Genomic DNA, 17,673 nt, shown 5'->3' on the forward strand with positions numbered 1-17,673 from the left:
AGCAAGTCCTTACTGCATCCTTTGAGAGGTCTTCGATGTGGCTCATATTCCTCCATTATCACATGTCTTTATTGGCAGGACCTTACTTATTCTTCAAGATTAAGGTTATGAAGCACTTCTAGAAAGCATTTTCAGGACTCCTCCCAAAGCTTTGCAGGTTAGGCTTTTTCTTATACATTGCTTATTTTATGTAAATAGATACTGTACTTGGTTTTTTTCTGTTCTTCAAATACCCATCCCTTGAGCAAAGCTGGTGCCCAGTGTGCCAGTTGAACTGATAGGCAACTCTGTTACGACTTTTCTTTTGAGAAGTAATATTCCAAATTGCTTTTCATAGCTTGTAACTAGAACAATCCATATCTCAGAGTTGTGGCCTTCTAGAGTGGGATGGTCTGTCTTAAAGATGATGGACCCCATCTTTCCCTCAGATTCAAATGATTAGGGAAGCCTAGGGCAGGACAGCAACTTACTGTTGTTTGTATAGTACATAGAATGGCAAGGGTTTGTCTACATCTCTTCACCAAGAGACCTGTTATGGGGTTGCCAAAACTGCTGACCAGAATGCTTTTTGCTGTTCTATCCAGTGAAAATTATTCTGTTCTCTCCTTCTCAACCCCATTCAGCTTTTTGGAAAGAGGAAGTGACTGTCATATCCTGTACTCCAATGTACAAATGACCTGGCCTGGGTATGGCACCTTTTAACTACACAGGAACCAGCCATTCTGTCTTCATTCTGTTGGGAATCCCTGGCCTGGAAGAGCAGCACTCATGGATCTCTTTCCCCTTCTTCATTTCTTATCTGGTGGCACTCTTTGGAAACATCACTCTCATCCTTGTAATCATCGCTGAACGCAGCCTCCATGAGCCCATGTACCTCTTCCTCTGCATGCTGGCTGCGGCTGACTTCATCCTGTCTACTACCACTGTGCCCAAGGCTCTGGCTATATTTTGGTTCCATGCTGGAGCGATTTCCCTTGATGGCTGTGTCACTCAAATCTTCTTCATCCATGCTACCTTCATTGCTGAGTCGGGGATTTTGCTGGCCATGGCATTTGACCGCTATGTGGCCATCTGTGACCCACTGCACTACAGCACAGTGCTCAGTCATGTGGTAATTGTTAGGATTGGCTTGGCTGTGGTCCTGAGAAGTTTCTGTGTGATCCTCCCGGATGTGTTCCTGGTGAAACGCCTTCCTTTCTGCCGTAGCAATGTGCTGCCACACACCTACTGTGAACACATGGCTGTTGCAAGGTTTGCCTGTGCTGATATTCGTGTCAATGTTTGGTACGGCTTGTCTGTCCTCCTCTCTACCGTAGTGCTCGATGCTCTGCTCATCTTGGTCTCCTACGGTCTCATTCTTCACACAGTCTTCCGTCTCCCTTCCAGAGGAGCCCGGCAAAAGGCCCTGGGCACATGTGGATCCCACCTTGGGGTTATTTCCATGTTTTACCTGCCTGGCATTTTTACCATCATTACCCAGAGGTTTGGGCAGCACGTTCCTCTCCATACCCACATCCTTCTGGCCAATGTCTGCATGCTGGCCCCTCCTATGCTGAATCCCATCATCTATGGGATCAAAACCAGACAGATTCGTGAGCGTGTACTAAGCTCTTTGTCTTCACATTGGAAATGATGCTGAGTTTGATTAACTAGGTGCATATACTCCATACAGAACTTTACTTTGCGAAGACTGAAGAATGAATCAAGACTTCCATGGATAGTGTACAAAGTGACTTGCCTTGACTTTCAAAGTCACTTTGCCATGTGACCAGAGAAGTGTAGCGTTTAGGAAGCATGGACTTTTGGGTCAGGATTGAATCCTGACTTTGTTGATGATGGCAGTGGTGTCATTCTGTGTGAATGGAGTGGGATGGGAGTGTATCCACGCACCTTAGCTGGGAAGCGAACTCTATATCTTACAGGGAAAAAAAATCAGGCTTACTGTTACTGTTTTTGCAAAGCTATGGATACATTCCTCTTATTTACTAGTCATTGGCTTTGGTATTAGAAATCTTTGTAGACTTGACTAAGAACTGAATTAAACCATTGTGAACATTACAGCTTAATAAATGTTTATTGTCAAAACATCAGTTTAGTTTGAGTCAAATATGGAGGCTTGCCATAATCTTCATACTTCTTAATTGTGCTTTGTCTATCATTAGCTACAGCACGACTGACCTATAAACAGGAATTTTGTTACATATAATGCAAAATAAATTATAGGTATATTTTAAAAATCTTTTTCTTAGTGTCTTCAAAATTTTGACAGAATGCTTCCTTTCTAGTCTCATTTTAAAATTGAGAATTTCTATGTATTTTGATCATATTTACCTGCCTCATGTCCCAAAACCCATGCCCTTTCCAACCCTACTTTGTATCGTTCCTCCTCCTCCCTGTCCTCCTCTTTAGAAATAACCCACCAAGCACTGTTTATGCTGCCCATACACTCCTGGAGACGGGGCTTTCACTGGGGGAGGGCCCACACCCTGAAAGAAAGCTGACTCTCCTTCTCTCAGAAATTGTCCAAAGCACTTTAGCCAGGGGAGGGACTCTGTGCCCATCTCACTCTCTTCTGCGATTCCGTCTGGCCTGAGCCAGAATAGATAATGTTTCTTTAATACTTTATGTCTGTTCATTTGGAAGGTGGCGGTAGAATGAGAGAAGCTCAGGAAAATCAACAGGCTTTATTTGATCTTAAAAGACATGTTAGTCAGAATTGGAATCAATACTTGGAGATCTTTCTCAAGGTGACTTTTATGTGACAAAGAGACTTGTGTCCAGACCACTCGTTATTGAAAGGGAAAGCTGAGATAGTATGAAACCTCCAAATTCCTTTCAGTGGAGAATAAGGGGTTTATTATCTATGTAACATATATCTCCAGGTAGTATTTTTAAAGCTCTCAAAATATTTGCATACTGGTTCAGCTACTAATTTCACTTTCTTCAAGGCAATGGAACCCGGAACCAGCATATCCACAAAATGTCAGCAGGCAGCTGAGCACAGCTGTTGTAGCCTTGTGAGCGTCAACAGCAGGGGTTCACTGACCAGACCCGGCATAGCACCTGGACTCTGGCTATCACTGGGGATACTGAGTATACTGTCTGTAACATTCAGCTCTTGTCTGAACCACTTTCCCTACTTTATCCTTTCGTTTGTTACCATGGAGGATATTCTTGACCTTGGTTCACAGAAGAAGTGCATAGAACATTCCAGGGAGGGAAAACAACCAACCAACCAACCAACCAACCAACCAACCAACCAACCAACCAACCAACCATAAAACCCTAAAATCCCCCAGTAACAAAACAACAAACCAAACCAAAAGATGTTAAGACAAATATTTTGAGCTTTACCAATAATAACTGAACAGGATAGTCCAAGCACAATTTTTAGGAAGTCCTCCTGCAAGCTACAAAAGATATAGGAATAGACAGGTATCCGGCCAAAGGTAACAACCAAGGACAGAGAAAACAAAGGAAGTCACACAAAGGCAGAAATGTGCATTTGTCTGTGCTAGATGAGTTTGGGTCCAATGTGAGGAGTTTGTTTTATTGAGGAATCACTGCGGAATCTATGTCAGGTATATTGATAGTGACGGTCAGTTGACATTGACTTTTAGTTATGTCCAGCTGACGCCTTCATTCTGGGACCCTGACTCTTTTAAAGAGATGATGGTTTAGGGTAATTCCAACTAGATGGGTCAAAATGACAAAGTGCATGGCTGAAGAACACCAACAGGAAGTGAGCAGCAACATCCAGAAATGGTCCCCAGGAGACACTGGATCTTGATCAGGACAGGGAGGAGGTAAGTGTCCGGGAAGTACTGTCAGTAGGCACTGTCTCCTGACCATCATATCTTTAGTGGACAGAGCTTTAGAGGTGCTGCATTTCCCCCACTATCATTGAAACCAACATTGAAGAAAGGTCGCAGAGGTCCAGCAAAAACACACTCCGAGAAGGTGTAAATGAGGGAGCCATGGTCAGTTATGTTGTAGAAGGAGACAATGCCAGCCTCATAGTCCACAAAGATCCCAATTTGGCATGGAGGTACCTGAATGTGGAGGGTGGTCTGAGGACTGGTACCAGCCTCATAACTGTCTTTTCGCCATAGCCAAATGGTCCAGAAGCCATTCTCAGGACTGAGTGAAAACTGCCCTTTCCTCTGAACGGAATCTCTGCAAACTCCCAGATCCCAGGCCTCCTTCCGGGTCACATCTACCTCCCAGTACATCTTCCCAGAGGAGAATCTCTGGGCACCTAGCACCATCGGGTAATTATTAAACCTCTCCTCATTGTCAGACACATTCTGACGGGTGTCTCCCATCCTCACTTGTCTCCGATCCTTTGAGATGATGAGCCATGAGTTGGCGGTGTTGCGATCCAGAGTAATATGAACTGCAGAAAGAAGATCATAAGTAAGACTGGATGCATGAGGCCAGCAGCTCTTTGCCTATAGTGAGGGGATCCATGTAAACTCAAAGGTGAGGGGTGACCCTGAATCTCATCATGTGAGGAAATGACCCATAATAACTCTTGCCCTTCCTCTGAGAAAACCTCACCTATGTTCTCTGCTCTACCTGTACCAATTGCCACCTCTTCCACACATTGCCACCCTGGGCTCCCCATGATTGTCCACTCCACACTCTCATTATCATTTTCTGTCTAGCCTATAATTCCTAGATGTCACCTTACCCCAACATGTCCTCAGCATCTTCTTCCGCCCTGGCACTCGGCATGTGCTTGTTAGGTCTGGGGCGTCAACATCTAACATGTCCAGGTTCCAGGATCCACTCCTAAGGAAAGAGTTTGAGAATCTTACTTCCTGCTCCTATCTTCTACCTCAGACCCCAGTGCTCTCCTTCATGGATGGCTCTGATAATTAAACTCAATACAAACGTACAAATACACGTGCATTCAATGTCCTCGGGAAAGGGGAAAAAATAGTTTCTATCTAGGAGTTCCAAGTTCTAGGAATCTCAAATAAATCGCCATCTCTTTACAGAACCTGAGGTCATGGCCTTGTGGGTTCTATTTAATTTTACAGAGAACCATGTAACAGGCGGAATGACTTCTGTGAAGAGGAGTCTTGGCCATGCTGTGGGTTTTACTCATTACTTATGAATGTCTTTCCATATTAGTGTTCTAGCAGACTCAGATTACCACTTTTGGTGGGGGACTTTTAATGTACAAAGATGATATTCGTTAGCTACATCGGGCAATTCATCAATTGATATGTTCGTTAGCCATCTGAAAGCGGAGAACATCTTAGAGTGGACCAGGTTTCTATGCACACATGCTTCCTGGTCCCATTCCTTACCTTTCCAGGACGATCCTCACCTCCTGAGGAGAGAAGAGACAGACAGTCAACTCTGGACTTTCTGACTGACCACTGAGATGCCACTCCTGGGGCCATGTGACATCACTTGGGTTTCCCCTGGGCTCTGTTCTGCACTATCCCCTTGGGTCAAGGCCCCAAAGAAAACTCTGACAAGTCATTACCAGAAATGGCATGTGATGGCTCACAGAATATCTCGGAAGCCAACATGGCTATGGCCTTTAGCCATGACCAGGGATTTAAAGACTGATAGAGAAAGCAACTTACAAGGGCTGGAGGAGGGGGTGCTGGCTATGGAGCCAGTAGAAGAGGAAAATAAACAACACAACCTGGTGGAGGTAGCTTCAGGCAGAGAATGGCTTAGGCAGATGTCCAGAGAGGCTCCCTGCTATTTTGGGGCTTGAGCTGTTTGTGGAGGATTGGCTAGTTGGTTAAAAGCTTTGTCCTGTGCGGTGGCTAATCCTCCTCACTATTTAGAGTGAGTTCAAGTGAGAATATTCATACTCAGGGAGTGACAGCCATAACATTTGAACTGGCAGCCTCCTAGGCTCCGTAAAAAGGCATCAGGAAGCCCAATTCAGTGACAGGCAAGAGAAAGCCTGCCAAGTCAAATCAATACAATCAGTTTTTCTGTACAAAGCAGCAAGACATGTCTGAATGCATCTGACTGAGACAGGGACACAGGTATGAGAAGAGAAATCTAGAGTGTTCCAACACCAGGCTAATATACCAAGGGTGGATGCAAGATGGCTTTAGAGTATGAACTGACTTTAAAACACAATCTGTCATCTTAATTTCTGCCTCTTACTACTTAGATAAACTGATGTAAGTTAATGGGAATCTCCCACTAATTCCATTAACATTTTCTCTTCCATGGAACAGGGTTGCAGCAGTACTAACCTGAGCCTGGCAGGCCACTGGTGTGCCCTTTAGGAACCCGAGCTATCATCATTATAGGAAAAATTAGAAAAAAGAATAGTAGTACTAATACATGATTTTTTTAGTTCCTATGCTTCGGAAAAAATTATGTTATGTTTATTTTGGGAAAAGAGTGAGACTATCTGCAGAACTAGAGCATGTTAAAGATCATGTAGGTAGTTCACAGAAACACATAAACTATTAAGATGCAACAGCTCTGACTGGTGTTAGAGGCTCCCTTCTGGATCCCACTCCCTCTGTAGCTTCATAAATGGAGAAACTGAGTACAGAAAAGAAAAACAGCTTATGCCCATGACCTATCATTCTGGAGAGAAATGGCACAGTGCAGTTTTATACACTGTACTTTTAAAACCATTCTCATGGCTACCTGTCTAAGCACTTGAAAGGATTTCCTCTTTTAATTCTTTTTAAAAACATCCCTTATGATATGTAATTCTGTGTATCCCAGTGACATATGACTCCCACCCCTTGCACCTGCTGCCACGGGCATCTCCCAGGAATATCTATCTATTGGTTGCTACATGGAATACTTCCTCTTATGTCTGTACCCTGTTGTTCTGGAATGGAAACCACTCGAGCGTTCACATTTCAGCTTATTTAAAAATATCCTAAAAATTAAGGCAGCACTTGTTTTAAGAGCCGTTCCATATAGCTTGTGCCTGTGTAGGGGTCGCACCTGCAGTAGCTCCAGCTCTGAACCACGAATCCTCCTCTCCAGCTCTGAGATCAGCTCCTGCAGGGCCTGGTTCTTCTCAGCCAGCTCAGCCTCCTTCGTCCCTAGGAGTCTCAGGTACTCCCTTTGATCCTTCTCCAGCCTCTGCAGCTGCCTCTGTTCCTCCTGAGCCAGCAAGCTATTCTGAAGTACGAACTCTGCGTGAATCTTCGACTTCTGGGTGTCAATGTTCTTCTGTGGTGGCAAGGGGAAGACAAGAGTTTTCCTTTTTTCTTTTTATTAGATATTTTCTTTATTTACATTTCAATTGTTATCCCCCCTTTCTGGTTTCCCCTCCACCTCCCCCATCCTAGCCCCCCTCCTCCTGATCACCAACTCACCCACTCCTGCTTCCTGACCCTGTCATTCCCCTAGATTGGGGCATAGAGCCTTCACAGGACCAAGTGCCTCTCCTCCCATTGATATCCAACAAGGCCATCTTCTGCTACATATGCGGCTGGAGCCATGGATCCCTCCATGTGTATTCTTTGGTTGGTGGTTTAGTCCCTGGGAGCTCTGGGGGTACTGGTTGGTTCATATTGTTGTTCCCTCTATGAGGCTGCCAACCCCTTCAACTCCTTGGGTACTTTCTCTAGCTCCTTCATTGGGGACCATCAAGAGTTTTTCCATAAAAATTTCTTAAGCTTGGGTAGTGAAGGCGTTTCTGTTCCCTAAACCCCCCACCCCTACCCCCACCTATGCATGCTTCTGGAACCAGATATTTTCTCAACCTTTCTTCCCAAAGCTACTAACACCCATGTGAGTTCCTCTGTCTTGCTACCTCAGCAAGTTGTAGAGCAGAAAACCTGTTCCCATACCCAATGATGCCCTGGGTGGAAAGCAGTGGTCCCAGGAAAACAGTCTTTGCCATCTTGGGAGGGTGGAGTCTTTGCTACTCATTTGGGGTCTGTGATTGGCTGTGAGCCTCTTGCATTCCTACCCAGTTTCAGATGCATTTCATTTTCTAACAGCAAATTCTCACTGTGACAGGCTTTAGTTCTCTAGCAGACTTTGGACTAATAACTTGCTCACCATCAAGCAGCCACCAGATCAGGTGGACTTCCTACCACAGACCCAAGAAACTAGTGTTGACTCTGCTGTCCCCTGAGACAGGGTCAGAAGGAATGATGTAACCTTAAACTTTCTCCAGTAATTCTTGATATTTGTGCCAGATTGGGGAAAATCCCATCTGATTTTAAGCTTCCTTCTTTCCTCTTCCCTCCTTCCCTGCTCCCCTCCCTTCATCCCTGCCTCCCTTCCATCTCTCACTCCCTCTCTTCTCTTCCTTCCTTTCTTTCAATTTCTCTCTATCTGGAGTTACAGTGTGTGGATGGGTCTTGGAGAGTGACCTACATAATAACTCTACCACCCCTTGGATAGGCACAGTTATGGTTAAGGCTTGCTTGAGGTCAAGACCTGGGACATAGCCCAGCCTACAGCTCTTGCCTTCCAGTCTGTTCTTTGCATCGCGAGATCCATTTCCATCTTCTCGGCCAACTCTTTCCCTTTTCTCAGTTTTTCTAAAGCCACGTGGATCTTCTCCTGTAGAAAAAGATGTCAGGGTAGTCCCCAGCTAGAGATGTGGAAGAGGCAGATGGGAAGACTTTGGAAGAAATCTAGTATGTCTTAACAAAAACAGAGCTGTGCCAATAGGGTGATCGGATCTGGGCCACTGCATTTCTAATGCACCCGGGAGCCACGAGGAAGCATGTCGCCTCTCCCATGGCTTTGCCTCTGCTGCTGAGAAATAAAGTTGTATTCCATACACAAGTTCCTCTCAATGAAGGAAGAAAGTACCCCTCCACTCCCCAACTTCTCAGCCACCCTTCTGGGGGACAAAGTGGCTATGTTCTTTAGTCTGTGCTAAGGCCTTACCTGGTATACCTTAGCAGCCTCTTCAATAGGGACCCTGGTGTGGTCCCGGTGTTTCCCAGACTGGGCACACACCCAGCAAAGGGCCTGCCCATCTTCCTCACAGAACAGGTGAAGTTTCTCGCCATGCTTCATGCAGCGCATTTCCTGGGTTCCCTTCTTGGTATTCTGGACTATCTGTTTAAGGTTTTCCACCATGTTGGCTATATGTCTGTTGGGCCTGAGGTTTCTGAGCAGAAACTGTTGCCGGCACTCGGGACATGAACTGCCCCCATTCTTCCCAACCTCAGAAATGCATTCCTTGCAAAAGCAATGGCCACATTCGATACTCATAGGCTCCACCATGGGATCCAGGCAGATAGAACAGGTGACCTCTTCCCACATCTTTTCCAGAGACATTTTTGAGGTTGTAGAGGGTGACATCTGCCGTGGGATCTTGAGGGAGGCAGAAGAGGGAAGAGATAAAAAATGAGAGTTTGCAGGACAAAAGCAAAAGCAAGGCAACCCCCAAACTCCCCCAAATAATGCCAAGGCGAACAAGTGATGGCATGGGAGGGAAAGGCAGAAGGCAAGAGCACCAGCCTGAACGACAGGAACCTCTCCTCCAGCCTCACCCACTGAGCCAGCCGGGCAGAAGGGGAAACCGAGTTTCCAGAAGAGACAGAGAAAACTGGCAGGGATAACGCTGCTAACAGTTCCACTGTCACCACACCCATCCCTGCTTAACCCTCACTGTCCAGGCGTCTCCCACATCCTTTCTGTCATCTTATGCCTATACTGCCCAGAGACGTCACTCATGGCAGTAATGACCATTTACCATATTCACCACAGACCCTCCGTATTCCAACCAGTGTTAGCTCATACCAGTCTTCATTAATCTTGGCAGAAACCTCAGGGGTCAGGCGTTAGGAGTCAAGGTTTATGCAGCTATACATCACAGTTGACATTTTGTCAAATATGACAGGCTGCACATGTGGTGGTTGTGCAATAGGCGACACAATGTAGCCTAGGTGTGTCATTAGCAACCCACTCAGGTTCATGTAAGAACACTTTAAGATGTCATTCATTATCCTGAGAACATTGTCTAAGAGTATATGGCCCAGTTATTGGGGTTGCATGTGTGTATATGCATATATTTATATATGTATGTACATATATATTGATGTTTTTATTTACCATGATATGTTTTTATATGCAAACTATACTTAAGCACAAATGCATCATTATAGGCATGCCTATACGTTCCCCTCTATAAATGTCTATGTACATAATATGAACATGTGCTGTGGACATTTGTGGGGAGCACTCCCCGGGCTCTTCTCTAAGCTGCTCCAAACCTAGTTTCAATTTCCTTTAGGGTGTGGAGTATCTTAAATCCACAGAAATTTCTATATGGCTAGCACTCTCCTCAAGCAGGGATCTTCAAGGGGTAGGGGTTTCCCTGAGCTCCCCTCTGGACTAAGTCACCGCTCTGCTTCTCCTGCCTTTACTGCCTTTACTGTCGTCTCAGCTAGTCCAGGGCACTAGGAAAGTCACGTTCAGAGCCCAGCTTCCACAGGCCAGCATGGGCAGCTCTGCAGGGCTAGGACAAGACAACTCTGCTGAAAAGAAGCAGCAGGTGGGTTCTCAAATTCCCGAGTGTGGGGCGCTGGTGGGAAGAGGTTCCTTGAATCTGGTGTTGGGGGGAAAAGAGTTCACCTCGGCCGGCCAGGGGTCCCAGCCTCACTCACCTTACCAGGGTCCTCAGCTTTGGCGATGTGCTCCCAGCTTTGCTTTTGCAAGCCTGCAGTCTAAATTTCACTTTCAGTTTCCTCTCAGAGGCTAGTCTAGAAGGAAGAGGGAGGAGCAAGGGGAGGAGCGGGGAGTTGAGTGGCAAGAGGAGGTTGGAGGCAGAGAGGGCGGAGACTGGGCGGAGAGTGGGAGGAGAGAGGTCAGAGGTGCAAGAAACTGACTCAAGGCCACAGGCAGGGAAAAACTCAGTACCTGTCTTCCTGGTTCTCTCTAAGGCCTCCTTGTCCCCTTTAACAGAATGCAATCTACAGGATATCGATCTTTGACACTGGTCTTTACTTCGTACCTGGGAGCATCTGGGAGAAGAGGTCTGAGTGGGAGAGGAGTCACCATCAGTTTTCTACAGGGATGGATAGCTTCCCCCAAGATCCCGTCACCGCCACTGTTTTTATTAACATACATTAATTGTACAGAGTACTTGAAGTATACCTATTTCCCATCACTCTGTCTTCTGATTTTGCTTCCCTCTTTTCAAATAGTCTGGGGTGAGAAATTTATTCTTTATGATGTCAAGGTATGTGTTGTACCAGTGAAGGGAGTTAAGACTTGTGGACAATTGATATTGTATTATAACCTGCGCTAAAAACAGCAGTTGAATTTTCCTTGCTATTTATTATATTTAGGAAACAAAACCATTCTGCGATTTGAAATTTCCAGTCCTGTTTAAGAGATCTCTCTTAGTGAAAGGCCACCAGGCAACACCTACTGTCTAGATTGTGCTGTTGTACTGGGACTTGATTCCTGGAACACAACGGTCCCAGAACGCAGAATAAAAACGAGTCAAGCATCTGAAAGGACGAAGACAACTGTAAACATCAGAACATGAGTCTGCTTCTACCACTGAAGGTCTGCTGCTATCTCCTGCAGGCAAGGAACCTGGGTCCCAAAATAAGGCAGAGGTAGAGTCAATGTCTGTTTTGCTATTTACCACCTATGATGGTTTCCATAGCTTCATTATTAGGACTTAAATATAAAACAGTTACTGGTTACAGGTAATGCTTTGGAAAGAGCTTAATGGGGCAAGGCTAAAAATGGTGGTGCTTGGTAGATACAATGTAGGAGAGAAAACAGATATGCTGGAATATTACTTATTTTGTTAGAAAAATTTGATTTATTTAACATAAATAATATTTAATTTAAAAAATTCACTAGAAAACTGCTCAGATTTTTCTTAGAAACAGTAAAAAGCAGGCTAAAAGTAATATAATATATAATGATATAGCATATAACATGATTTATTATATATATTATTTATGGCAGCACTTCCACTTCCTCCAGGAACCACCAACTTCCTCCTTTCACTTCCCACAGGAAGCGAAGGGAACTTAAATCTTTTTTTTATTTCTTATTTTTTGTTTATTATTGCTATTTAGTCACAGAAAAGATTAATACTTTACAAGACATGATCTTTATAATATGCCATATAGGTATAATTTTATGTGAAGAGGAGCTATGAGAGAACAGGCTATCTTTACAAGGAAATAAAGAAACAACAATAAAAGAATTCTTCCATATAAAAATTTTGAACCAAATTATTCCTTTCCAAATACAAAACCTTCATTGTTGGAAGGAAAGAGAAAAACAGTAAAGGAAACAGTAAGACAGAAGACCAAGAATAAAGAACCCTGCTACAGAGATGCGCTGCCTATGTAGTATAGACATACGTATGGGCTGAGTTATCACTAAAGTACTCGCGTATTATATATAGCCAATTCTCCTACAGTTAGAAACAGCACTTTCCAAGCAAGTGCAATTGGCCCCGCACTTTCTCAGTCTCCAGTTACATGATGATGAGTTAAAGCTGTGTAGCAGTCACGGCTCACGAGCACTATCAAGACACATGATGGGCGAGATGTAATTTTTCTCCTTGCTCACTTGTAAAGATCGGTGCCTGTTTGTAATGTTCTACAAGGTCCTCTGTGGTGCTGAATTTCCGCTGCCCAATGCAGTAAACATTCTTTTTCAGCTGGACTTTAAAATGCCTGTTTTCCCCTTCTGCTTTTAGTGATTCTGAGAAATCATTTGCTGAAGATTCGGTCACGAATGAGGAAGTCTCCTTCATGCCCTCTTTCATTTGATGCCATCTCTGCCTGGTGCCTGGTGACTTTGCTGTAATACCAAGGATTGCCAGCAGATTTCCCAGGGAGTGAAGGCCTAATGTCATCACGTCGTGGAGGCAATGGTTCCAAACCTGAGGTTAGTGGATTATTCTGCGCAATGGTAACATAGTTTTTTGGCACCAGGCCAACCATGCCATTGATTTTCCTGCATTTCCACCACTCTGGGTCATTTTCCGGCTTTTCAATAACATCCATTACATCACCCTTCTCAAAACTGAGTTCTTCATCATTGGATGAGCTGAATGGGTAAAGAACCTGTACAACATGTAATACTTGACCTGTATTTAGGTTATTGACAATTGCTGCTAATTTTTTTTGACAGAGAACCTACATGATCACTGAAAGGACTGTCACCTTTTTCAGTTCCATAGTTTGAAGGAAACCATCCAGTTTGTAGGTTGTAGCTGCCACGTCATCATCCATCATTGCTTGGTCCCTTTTATCAATGACAATTTATCCTCTCTCTCAGCCATGTAGTTAAATTTCACAAAAGCAGGCATGTTAAGGTCATAGAGACGTTCTCCTGGATCAACAAAGCTGTCATCAGCAGGAGATGCAGTATCTGGAACACTGGGTTTTCTTTTCACTTTCCCAACACCCAATGCTGAAAAAAAAAATCTTTAAAGTTATTTAACCAATATATTTTGAATAAAAGTTCTGTGTTCTCTTTTCAAAGTTTGTTGACACAGCTCTTGGGATCATTTTCAGTGAGCTTCCTGGTGTGCTCTGTAACACTGAAACTTCCCACACCCAATCCATGTGACCTAAGGTATCCTTAAGGTTTTTAACAATAGATGCTTTCTGAGCACTACTTTTTCTTTCCACATAGTTAGAAGGGACAAAACATGGAATTTCCAACTTGCCACCAAGATTTACAGTCATCTAGGAGCCATAATCTCTCATTCTTCTTGATATCCGGCTCTTGTTCCTGCTGTGCCACATAATAAAATTTGGCCACCACCACCACCACCACCACCACCACCACCACCACCACGTCTTCAGCCATCTTTCTGCAGTGTCAGCACTGAGGACTTCACCAGGATGTCACTGTACAGCTCTCAGAGAGGGGAGGGATGTGCGCAACTGGTAGGCAAACCATTGCCAATCTTTTCTTTTTCTTTTTTTTCAAGAGAAAGTCTTTATTTTTCTATTAGTATGACTTTAGCTAATGCTTAAGAGACCCCACCCCCAAGAATTATTTCATTGTTTATATAGGGTAGGGAATATTGGCATAATTCTTTTTTAAAAATATTTTTTAATTAAAAAATATTTTATTGGTTATTTTATTTATTGACATTTCAAATGTTATTCCCTTTCCAGTTTCCCCTCCACAAACCCCTATCCCCTCCCCCACCCACCTACCCACTCCTGCCTCAGAGCCGTAGCATTCCCCTACACTAGGTCATCAAGCCTCCATAGGACCAAAGGACTAACCAAATCTTAAGACTCCGTAATGGATCAAAATGACATAAGCAAGAGTCCAAGGAGTCTGAGATTATCTTCAGTTGCCAACCAGCTGGCCTGAGGTAGACCTGGAGAGCTGGTGAAGCACCTATCTCTTTGAATTAGTTTGATAAAGTCCACAATACAAAGCATATTAAAAGTCCTCTATGACCATGGAGTGGAGGAGGTTAATGTGATATGCTGTTACAGAGGGGGCTTGACAGGCCACCAAAGCCAGTGCTTAACTTCTTGTGGGATATTTAAAGGAGTGTGTGTAAAGTTTATAAGTCCTTTCCTAAGAGCTTCATATATTCTAATTTATTTAAGTTTTAAAAGCCTCAGTGGTTTTTAATTTTTTTTTTAAGCTCATGAATTTGGCTGGGAAAACATTGAGGGAATAGGGGAGGACTGAAGGAAAGGGAATGGGGTATGTAGTTGATCAAACATAGTATATGCTTGTAGGAAGTTCTCAAACAATAAACAAGAAAAAAAATCACACAAAGTTTGCATTTTAAAAGAAAACATGGAAAGTCATTTTATAAAGTAAAGATCTCTGAAATAAACAAGATTATTGAGTGTTGAAAAAAACCCCAAGATTTATTTTATTTATGGTGTGTATGCATGCCTGCATATGTGTGTGTGTGTGTGTGTGTGTGTGTGTGTGCAAGTACGCATGGAAATCAGAAGAGGATGTTGGATGCCTTGAAGCTGAAGTTATTAGGCAGTTGTGTTGCCAGATGTGAATGCTGAGAGCCAAACTCTGGTCCTCTGGAAGAACACTGTCTCCTCGTACCATATATTGTAATTTAATCATAATTAGCGATCCTATGAATAATTATGGTCCAATCATCACCTATAAGATACAAATAAAGACCAAACATCAAGGAAGTCACTTGGTTGTAATCACATATTTGGTGACAGATCTAGAAATAAATACCCTTGAAGTTTTCCACTACCTCATGCTTGGCGGCAAACAATCTCCAAGGGCGTTACTGAGAGAAAGTTTGCTTCACGGATGTTCCTTCGCTTTCAAACACTCATTTCCTAAGCAGCACCTTGGGGTTAAGAGGAGAACCCTTTTTCCTCCTCTCTTGCCAGTTTCCCAGGACTAAAGCACTGATGTTTGTTTCTGGCTACTCTGTTTCCTTCTTGGCAGAATCCAGCAAGACTCTGTGCTGATGCTTTCTATGTGTAGGCGTTCTTCAACATCCCTTCGCCAGAAGGACAGGGTGTGCCTCAGTCTTTATCCGCTTGCTTCCATCTGTCACTGTAATTCATGGGGTTGGATCTTCTGGAAAAATAGCCACTCCATATGAGGTATCTGAGCACCCTCCTGCAGGAAATCAGCAGGCACGGAAGCATTTGCCTGGTACTTCCCACCAAGTCTCAGAGCTGTCTGACTAAGAGCTCAGGGACCTCAGCAAGGTCAGCTGCGTAAATCTCTTGGATTTGCATCTGGTTCCCAGCAGACCTGTTATGTCTCTACTTCTAACAGGAAGATTATAAAGTACTGGACTTCATGGGCAGAACAAGAGATGCTTCTTCCTAACACAGGAACAGATGAGAGGAGACACAGGCTCTGGAGCTGTGGTGAGTGAATGGATGAGGTGCTATGTCTGGACTGAGGGCAGTGGGTACCAGGGCCTTGCCCCAACTGCCTGCATCATCATTTCTGCTACTGAGCAGAACGAAATCCATCTAGGGCAGTCACCTTCCCCCTGGGTCAGTCAGTCTGAGACATGATAGTGACTGAATGAAGGCCTTTCCTAATATTTCCTTTTATAACATATGGGGTTTGGTTCTGTGAAGCCCTCTTTAAATCTGACTTTGTTAGGTGGTCTGGACCAAGGACCATCATGAGAAGATGAGGGACTCAGGATGAAGAGTAACCATATTCTTCAATTTTCAACTACCCGCTTATATCTGGGAAAAGCTAGAGGTGTGTGGGTGGTTCCTCAGGACTTCCTGCAGTGACTGCTTCAGGCCCAGTTAGAATCTGATGGGTATTCTGCAGCCTGTTGTGGGGTGAAGATAGTGACAACATAGGCTCTGCCTCAGTCTGAGGTTCAGCTGCTTGACTAAACTTCCATTTAAACATCAATTTCTGACAAGTTTGAGCAGGGCACCTGACAGCCCCTCGTCTACTAAGCTAGTTCTGTCTGAGGAGGCTGTTAGCCATGCGACGACTGGTCACATTAACACTTACCTTTTGTGTGAGAGTGTTTTGCCCCTGACTGTGTGTATGTACACTGTATGTACTCTCAAAGGGTTGAGATCAGTCATGAGGATTGGGTAACGAGTGTTCTTAATCACTCAGCCAATTCTTCAGCCCCTAGAGTGTGCACTTGGAATCCTATGATGCCTGCCTAGAATATAATATACATTATATGGCAACATGTTCCAACCTCTGACGTGCCACTGTGAGATGTATGCTTTTAATAGAAAATACATATCATCCATATTACCAAAGACACTCAAGGAAGTGAAAGGGAGATGACATTTGCAGAGAGCTCAGACGTCCTTAGATTTATCTGTGTTAATATGGGAGGGAAGAGCCCAATGCACTGGCTGTGAAATAGTTACATCTGCTTATGAATTACACGAGGCTTTTGTGTCAGTCTCTGTCTCCCTTTCCACTCCCCCTCTTTCCTTCCTCCATCCTTCCTTTCTTATTTTCTTCTTTCCTCTCTATAATTTATGTGTCTGTATCTATAACACCTTAATATTAGACATACTTTGGACCTATTCTATTCTAGACTTTAACCTCACCAGTTAAATACAATATTTTAGTTGTTTTAGCAAAGACAACACCTATATGGTGAGAATTTGAAGGCCAACTGTTTAAAACATCTAAAGAGACTTCATATAAGTCAGAATAAAAAAGAAATAGAAGGGTTTACTGATTTATTTAAAAACTAGATCTTTCCTATACAGATCATGAATTAATAAGAAATGTATGTTTTAACAGATTATTAACAGATTCTGCAGTTCCCATCCTTTCACTGGCCTGCGTTGTACCTCCACCGACAGCATCAGATCTGAGTCTGTGATCAGTTCTCAGCCACAGACTCTGAGGGTCCCAGCCTGAAGGGGTGTGGGGGAGGAGCTGTGGAGCAGGTCACTCCTCACTCACCCTCTCTACCACTTAGTAAAAACTCAGCCAGCCCAGAAGCAGAGGAGGTGGAAGAGTGTGGCTGTTTCCAGACCCTGCATGCTGTCTGTGACTCCCTTGTCACCGGTACCTGGCAGAGAGAGTTGATGCCAAGCTTATCTCTGAATAGTGCACGTTTAGTCTTAATGTTAGCTAAGACTCATCGATATCATGACCTGAGGAAAACTGGGTTCTCGGCTCATCCCAGACTCTGCCAGGCTCAGGGTTCAGTGCAGACAGCCTATTTTTCTTTTCTTTTCTTTTCTTTTCTTTTCTTTTCTTTTCTTTTCTTTTCTTTTCTTTTCTTTT

At 43.9% G+C, this 17,673-nt stretch overlaps 2 protein-coding genes and 1 pseudogene across 3 annotated transcripts; 1 reads left to right on the forward strand and 2 right to left on the reverse strand.

Moving 5' to 3' along the window:
* Positions 1-688: 688 nt before the first annotated feature.
* On the forward strand, positions 689-1,633 carry LOC110334144 (olfactory receptor 52B4-like). Its single transcript, XM_021216004.1, has one exon. The coding sequence runs from the start codon at positions 689-691 to the stop codon at positions 1,631-1,633; it is 945 nt and encodes a 314-aa protein (XP_021071663.1).
* Positions 1,634-3,300: 1,667 nt separating this feature from the next.
* Trim21 (tripartite motif containing 21) lies at positions 3,301-10,642 on the reverse strand. 2 transcript variants are annotated; one of them, XM_021216751.2, is made up of 7 exons: positions 10,590-10,642; positions 8,863-9,294; positions 8,434-8,529; positions 6,952-7,182; positions 5,319-5,341; positions 4,694-4,794; positions 3,301-4,396 (listed from the first exon to the last, which is right to left on the reverse strand). In XM_021216751.2, exons 2-7 carry the CDS (start codon positions 9,280-9,282, stop codon positions 3,852-3,854), a joined length of 1,416 nt encoding a protein of 471 aa, XP_021072410.1. In that variant the 5' UTR covers positions 9,283-9,294; positions 10,590-10,642; the 3' UTR covers positions 3,301-3,851. The 2 variants fall into 2 exon arrangements, with proteins under 2 accessions (XP_021072410.1, XP_029398346.1); XM_029542486.1 differs by having other exon boundaries at positions 10,595-10,621.
* A 1,839-nt stretch (positions 10,643-12,481) lies between these two features.
* On the reverse strand, positions 12,482-13,776 carry LOC110320385 (annotated as a pseudogene).
* Between the last annotated feature and the right edge of the window lie 3,897 nt (positions 13,777-17,673).

The sequence above is a fragment of the Mus pahari genome, chromosome 1 (assembly GCF_900095145.1).
Source record: "Mus pahari chromosome 1, PAHARI_EIJ_v1.1, whole genome shotgun sequence".
Taxonomy (NCBI): Eukaryota; Metazoa; Chordata; class Mammalia; order Rodentia; family Muridae; genus Mus; species Mus pahari.